Source organism: Montipora foliosa, chromosome 11, assembly GCF_036669935.1.
Source record: "Montipora foliosa isolate CH-2021 chromosome 11, ASM3666993v2, whole genome shotgun sequence".
Taxonomy (NCBI): domain Eukaryota; kingdom Metazoa; phylum Cnidaria; class Anthozoa; order Scleractinia; family Acroporidae; genus Montipora; species Montipora foliosa.
In genome coordinates, this window is record NC_090879.1 from 31,406,996 (window position 1) to 31,414,462 (window position 7,467).

At 39.9% G+C, this 7,467-nt stretch overlaps 2 protein-coding genes across 2 annotated transcripts in view; both read left to right on the forward strand.

Moving 5' to 3' along the window:
* The first annotated feature begins 570 nt into the window (after positions 1-570).
* Positions 571-5,677, forward strand: LOC137976897 (G-protein-signaling modulator 2-like). Its single transcript, XM_068824224.1, has 6 exons — positions 571-695; positions 1,132-1,200; positions 3,881-4,623; positions 4,681-4,915; positions 5,036-5,335; positions 5,673-5,677. Exons 3-6 carry the CDS (start codon positions 3,949-3,951, stop codon positions 5,675-5,677), a joined length of 1,215 nt encoding a protein of 404 aa, XP_068680325.1. The 5' UTR covers positions 571-695; positions 1,132-1,200; positions 3,881-3,948.
* The window catches only part of LOC137974682 (tetratricopeptide repeat protein 28-like), a 3,784-nt gene continuing 1,288 nt past the window's right edge, over positions 4,972-7,467 (forward strand). Inside the window, exon 1 of the mRNA XM_068821620.1 lies at positions 4,972-7,042. Coding sequence (XP_068677721.1) covers positions 5,752-7,042 — 1,291 coding nt within the window. The 5' untranslated portion in view covers positions 4,972-5,751. The remainder of the gene's footprint in view (positions 7,043-7,467) is intronic.

A 7,467-nucleotide genomic window follows, 5' to 3' on the forward strand; every position in this document is an offset into this window, starting at 1 on the left:
CCCTTTCCCGCGGGGTTAGTATCTGGATGGGGACGTCAAAACGCTCCAGAAGTGCGAACTAAACAGGGTACAGATTTTGTTAGCCTGCTTTATGCAAACCAAATATTGACGCAAAAGTAAACAAATATTGATATGTAGTTTTTAAGGGGGAGGGGGAGTTTTTAATCTTCCAATGGCAAATAGGGTGCTTTTTTTTCGAGTTTTGAGTGCTTCGTTTTCGACTTGGGATCATGCTTCGTTTTCGAGTTTTGAGTGCTTCGTTTTCGAGTTGGGATTCGGCTTCGTTTTCGACTTAGGGTGCTTAGTTCGATTTCGACCTTTTGAGTTCTTCATGCTATGTTCTTCGTTTTCGAGTGCAGAATAAATAAGCGTGCTGGTTTAATTAGATGTGCATGTTTACCGGCACTAAGGCTCATATCTAAATCGACGGGTATTCTTAAAGCCGGACAGTTTTTCTTTTTTCTTTACCGGGCGTAATTTCATTTTCCGTTTATATGTGATAATGCAGGAGTCAAAACAACGAGATATCACAGAGCTTATAATAGAACGATTTCCGCTATATATTCAAAACTGCAACTGAACAAATCACTTTCCGCACCTTCGCCAAGTAAAAAAGATTCTTCCAAACTGCTGTCTTCTCGTCCTGCTGTAATCTCTGTATTGTTTAAACGCAGTCTTTTTAATGATTTGCAAAGGTAAGTTAAGTTCTCCATAGATTATAGAACGGTTATAGGAACAATCAATTCTATCTGGATATCACTAATTCGAAACAATGCATTTATGGTCAGATTGTTAATCGAGATCAGGTTGGCTCAAAAGATGCTCGATCTTCTGTTTGCTAAGCTTATAAAAAAAAGTCGTGTCACTATGTCTTAGAACTCGATTTAAAGACAAAAATGCGTGAGTTTTGCTTTTGACACCATTACAGCTTGTTATAGTTTTTTTTTTTAAATTTAATTCATGATAAATCTTTTAGATTAGTTTCACGCTGTGACAAAGGAACGGAAACTAAGTGTATGTTTTTAGTTCATTGAAGCAAATAAAGTAATTTGTGAGGCACAGATAATTTCAAGAAAAAAGACTATTTCCATTTCGTTATTCATGTTTTTTTTTTTCCTTTTTTTTAATCAGACTGTAGATTTCGTTCTCTGGTCGCGCTCTAATTACTATGCTGTCTTTCTGAGTGACTCAGGAGAAAAGGTAAGTAATTTTCAAGTTCTTCCCAATGATCTTTTAAATACTTTAATACTTCAAGAGTATTGAAACTATCACTGTATGCCTGACTATACCGGTTCGCCAACGGCTGTAATTAAAATTCAGGACGAATAAACAATATCCTAGGCCTGCAGGCTTTACAAAACAACCGTAACGCCTGTTTGAGTAGCCCACTTTCGATATATTAAACTTGAGCCCTAAACAATAGGGATCATTTCGAGGCTTTTGGGAATAAATACAAGGATTTGTATGAGTTTATTCCCCAGAGCCTCGAGATGATGCCTTTTGTCTCGGACTGAATTTTAATATTATAATATCGAAAGTGGCTCGCTTAAGTGCTACTATGATAAAAAAATCATTCACCTCACTGGGCAAATTTTGAACTTGGATATTTATCCAAAGGCTGTTTACTTTGATTGTAAATTTTGGAGATCACGCTCCGCCATTACACACGTTCAAAACTGACCGATGGGACTTCAGAGGGTTGGAATAGGGAAAGTGACGTCAGTTACTCATCAGCTTAATTATTTAAACTTCCGTGCTGCATATCAATGAAGCCTCGTACACGCATTGCATTCTTAAACGAATGAGTCTTTGATTTAAAGTGCCCCTAACCCCAAAACATTTTTTTCGCTAAAATGAATCTTTGCGCCTGTTCGAAACGCATTGCGGCCATTTTTTCCTTTTTCTAACAAATACTGCCATTTTATAGGCTTCGAAAGTTGCGAAAATCCAAGCATCTTTTGTTCACGACCGATCGAGTCAGAAGGGGAGTGGGTCTATTCCTGATTTGACGTCACAATCTACTTTGCGTGCAGTTTTACAAAGAGTTAATGCTATGTAAATCAGTTAGTGACGTCAAATCAGGAATAGACCCACTCCCCTTCTGACTCGGTCGTGAACAAAAGATTCTTGGATTTTCGCAACTTTCGAAGCCTATGAAATGGCAGGATTTGTTAGAAAAATGAAAAAATGGCCGCAATGCGTTTCGAACAGGTGCAAAGATTCATTTTAGCGAAAAAAGTATTTCGGGGTTAGGGACACTTTAAGTTTTCGTATCTTGCAATTTTGCCTCACAAGTCAAGCGTTATGGCGCAAAGGCAGGAAGTTCCTAACTTGTCATCCTGTTTGATTCAGAAGTTTTTCCCGAGTTTGTTGGGTCTTAGGGCGTCCAATAAACCACCTAATTGAGATTTAGATAAAGAAACCCGATTTTTGAAGATCTATAAAAATATTTATTCTCGTCACAACCATTTTGCTAGAGTTACACGAAATGTGTGCCTTTCATATTTAGTCTAACACGATATACAAACGACTCAAAATGAAATTATCTCAGACTTTCTAGCATTTTTTACTTATTCGAAAGCTCCATCGATACATGACTATTTAATTGTCGCTATTCTTTTCTCCAGACAGTTCACTGTCCCGCCTTTGCTTATCGATACCGTTCATGCATTTGGTACCAAAATCTTTCGTTCCGCTCTCTTCAACTAGTACCTTAGTTCCTGTGTTGCGATATATTACCATCCACTTAAGGACGATTTTTTTAAGCCGAAAAAACAAACTAGAGGATATCTGTTATTTGCAACCAAAGCATCCACAAATACCTGACTATAACATGAATAAGTTTAGTCCATATCATGCATGCATCAAAAATATATTTGGAATGTTCAGATATTCAGTTTGTAGAAGCGATTTAGGTGATTTATTTTAGGGCAAGGGGGGTTTGCAGTCTCTAATAGACCTCAATGCCCCCGCCCCTTCCCCGTCAGAAAGGCTTCGAACATAAAGTATCATGTTCTTACCCGAACGCAATGCAATTCCTTTCCACATGGACTTAAAGCTCCAATTGCTGATAAATAAATTCTCTAACCTGCCCAATGAACCACTGATCCTTGGCGTGCATTTATAAATTATTGCGAACACCCAGTCAACCATGATCAAATAAATGAATAGGACATTTTATGACGAGTCCTCTCCCTTAAGTTTTTCTTTGTTAAAGTTGTCATTGTGCTGGGTTTTTAGTGATAAGGGACGTTCAGACCTCTCTGATTAAATGAAACGCGTTTTGTTGATTGCTAAGTGAAATGCAAAAACAAGGTGGCATGAATGCGTAAGGATTCAAGAAGCAATTTTTTACGAGGAATATTTAAACTTCTTGGTCTTTCCAAAGCGTTAGTTCACTATTGTGCCAGCATTCTTGCTCACTCGGTTTTCATTGGAGTTATTTGATTTTATTTGTTTGATGATTAAGCAAGTAGAGCAGAACTGTTTTCCTCAGTGGTTGACTTATGAAATAAAGGAGGGTGGAGTTATTGGTAAGCTGCAGTCATCCATAATCTCTTATTACTTTATGCTTCTCGCTCTGTTACTTAAACTCAAGGTGCAGCTCTGTTTGCTGGGAACACGTCAAGAAAATGAGACCAAGATTTTGGCATATTTTGGCCACAATTTCCTAACAAAACAAATGATATATATTATCTAGAATCGTGATTTATTTCCAGCAAAGGTGACGGCAAACCCGCCGTGCATGTTACCCCGTTCATACCACCCCTTAACTAACCACCCTAAGGGGGGAGGGGGAATAGGGTGGGAAAAACGTTTTTCGTCTCGAAGCTAAAAAGCAGATTAAACATCAAGCGTCTTTACCTTTCATTCCATCCAGGTTCATCCTTGATTTGACGATGGATCATCTCATCGAAGAAGTTTTAATTGTCATTTAGGTATTGAAGAATGGTAGATGGGAAGTTAGAGGCTGTAGAGCAGCGAATGCTAGAGCTTGCCATTGCGATTAGTGTAGAAGACAGGTATCGTGAAGGAAGGGCTCATTTTCATCTCGGCGGTGCTTACCTCAACCTACCTGATTATCAACAGGCCATAAAAAATTATGAAAAAGCATTACATATTTTCATAAAAATAGGCTGCAGGGCTGGGGAGGGATCAACCTATGGAAATCTGGGAAATGCCTATCGCAAACTATGTAATTTTAAACAAGCCATTGAGTACTACGAAAAACATCTTAGTATTGCTAAAGAAGTAGGGGATAGGGCTGGCGAAGGATCAACCTATGAAAATCTGGGAAGTGCCTATCGCAATCTAGGTAATTTTAAACAAGCCATTGAGTACTACGAAAAACATCTTAGTATTGCTAAAGAAGTAGGAGATAGGGCTGGTGAGGGATCAACCTATCGAAATCTGGGAAATGCCTATCTTAGTCTAGGCAATTTTAAACAAGCCATTGAGCACTACGAAAAACATCTTAGTATTGCTAAAGAAGTAGGTAATAGGGCTGGGGAGGGATCAGCCTATGGAAATCTGGGAAATGGGTATCTTAGACTAGGTAAGTTTAAACAAGCCATTGAGTACTTCAAAAAACATCTTAGTATTGCTAAAGAAGTAGGGGACAGGGTTGGGGAGGGATCAGCCTATGGAAATATGGGAAATGCCTATCTTAGTCTAGGTAAGTTTAAACAAGCCATTGAGTACTACGAAAAAGATCTTAGTATTGCTAAAGAAGTAGGGGATAGGGCTGAGGAGGGATCAACCAATGGAAATCTGGGAAATGCCTATTTTAGGCTAGGTAAGTTTAAACAAGCCATTGAGTACTACGAAAAAGATCTTAGTATTGCTAAAGAAGTAGGGGATAGGGCTGGGGAGGGATCAGCCTATGGAAATCTGGGAAATGCCTATGTTAGTCTAGGTAAGTTTAAACAAGCCATTGAGTACTACGAAAAAGATCTTAGTATTGCTAAAGAAGTAGGGGATAGGGCTGGGGAGGGATCAACCTATGGAAATCTGGGAATTGCCTATCGCAATCTAGGTAATCTTAAGCAAGCCATTGAGTACTACGAAAAACATCTTAGTATTGCTAAAGAAGTAGGGAATACGGATGGGGAAGGATCAGCCTATGGAAATCTGGGAAGTGCCTATCGCAATCTAGGTAATTTTAAGCAAGCCATTGAGTACTACGAAAAACATCTTAGTATTGCTAAAGAAGTAGGGAATACGGATGGGGAAGGATCAGCCTATGGAAATCTGGGAGGTGCCTATCGCAAAATAGGTAATTTTAAACAAGCCATTAAGTACTGCGAAAAACATCTTAGTATTGCTAAAGAAGTAGGTAATAGGGCTGGGGAGGGATCAGCCTATGAGAATCTGGGAAATGCGTATCTTGGTCTAGGTAATTTTAAACAAGCCATTGAGTACTACGAAAAAGATCTTAGTATTGCTAAAGAAGTAGGGGATAGGGTTGGGGAGGGATCAACCTATCGAAATCTGGGAATTGCCTATCGCAATCTAGGTAATTTTAAGATAGCCATAGAGTACCATGAACGCAGTCTTAGCATTTTCACGGAAATTGGAGACTTTCTAGGGGAGGGAATCACGTGGTATTCGCAAGGACTTAATCATGAATTCTTGGGTTTCTTGAGCAATGCACTCAGTTGTTATCGTTTAAGCATAAAACATTTTGAGGAAACAAGGCATAGTCTGAAGTCAGAAGATGAATGGAAAATAAGTTTTCGTGATTCTCATCGCATGTCATACACTGCTCTGTGGAGGACACTTTTGAAGAATGGAGAGATTGAAGAAGCTCTGTATGCTGCTGAGAAAGGTCGTGCACAGGCGTTGATGGATATTTTGAAAGATCAATACGTCATTGACTCTCAGTCATTTTTTGCACTTGCTCCGAATCAAACTCTTACAGCTGCATTAAAGCTTTTACCTTCACAAGCCGTTTTTGTGGCACTTGACACTAACAAGATCACGTTTTGGGTGCTAAGAAAAGACAGCAAGATCTGCTTTCGACAAAACCAAATCGCAAATGGAAGTGCTGATTTGTTGATGGCAACTATTTTGAAAGGGATCGGCGTAGGGGATGGTGCCAGATGCGAGAATCGTTCTTTGGATCCACTACGCAATGACCTGTCTTGCAGCAAAAAACCTATCATTGAGAAAACAGTTCTACCATCTTCATCCTCGGTTAACTCTTTACAACCGTTGTATGATGTCTTACTCGGGCCTATTGCAGACTTTCTCCAAGGAAATGAGTTAATCGTTGTTCCCGATGGACCATTTTGCTTGGCTCCATATTCTGCATTAAGTGAATCTATCAGGATCCGCACCATTCCCTCGTTGACCGCTTTTAATGTGATCGTTGGTGCACCAGAAGATTTCCACAGTAAGAATGGCGCACTGCTTGTAGGTGATCCGTGGTTGAAAGAAGTTACTAACAAGAAAGGGGAGCCTATTTTGGAACAACTTCCGTGCGCAAAACAAGAAGTAGAGATGATTGGACAACTTCTGCAGACAACACCGCTGACTGGAAAAAGTGCCACGAAAGCTGAGGTGCTGAAAAAAATGAAATCAGTTGCTTTAGTTCACATTGCAGCACATGGATGCCAAAAAACGGGAGAAATTGCTTTAGCCCCAATTACCGAACGGAAATCGCTAATCCCCAAAGAAGAAGACTTCATTTTGAAGATGTCGGATGTTCAGACAATTTCTCTTCGAGCAAGACTAGTTGTGCTGAGCTGTTGTCACAGTGGCCGGGGAGAAGTGAAGTCTGAGGGAGTGGTGGGAATTGCAAGGGCTTTCCTGTGTGCTGGAGCTCGGTCTGTTTTGGTATCGCTCTGGGCAATTGATGACGAGGCAACGTTGCTGTTCATGAGGAGCTTCTACCAGCACCTGGTAGATGGAAAAAGCGCAAGTGCAGCTCTTCAACAAGCGATGAAATCTTTGCGAGAGTCAAAGCAGTATTGCGCTATAAAGCACTGGGCGCCATTTGTGCTGGTTGGCGATGATGTCACGCTAGAATTCCAAAAAAATGGTAAGTGAAGTTCGAGCTTAACTCAGAATGCAACAAGAATACTTTCAAATTGGAAAATTGACGATAGGAACCAAAGAGGCCTAAGATGGCATGATGACGAGCTGCTACAATAGACAAAAGTAGTTGGGAAGGTTTTGTAAATGAAGCGCACCAGAGCTGTATGTAGTTCAACTTGCTTCTGTTAAAGCGCAAAAGAAATAGGTTCATCGTCTCTTATATAGACCACTCCCCCGTAATCAATGTTGGACGGTACCTCAACAATTTCCCACTAAAACCATTCAGTTTTGCACAACATTGAATGAGGGGGCAAGGGGAGAGAAGCAATGAAGACGTGGTAGCTTCATAGTGTAAACAAATCAAAGTTAGCTCTAACACGCTTTTGTCACAAATGTAATTTCCACAAGCCTATCACACATGCACAGTAG

Coding starts and splice junctions, on each gene's coding strand:
- LOC137976897 (XM_068824224.1), top strand. CDS start 3,949: ATGGTAGATGGGAAGTTAGAGGCTGTAGAGCAGCGAATGCTAGAGCTT. Junction 4,624..4,680: donor CTAAAGAAGTAGGGGACAGG/GTTGGGGAGGGA, acceptor AGTCTAGGTAAG/TTTAAACAAGCCATTGAGTA. Junction 4,916..5,035: donor AAATGCCTATGTTAGTCTAG/GTAAGTTTAAAC, acceptor ATCGCAATCTAG/GTAATCTTAAGCAAGCCATT.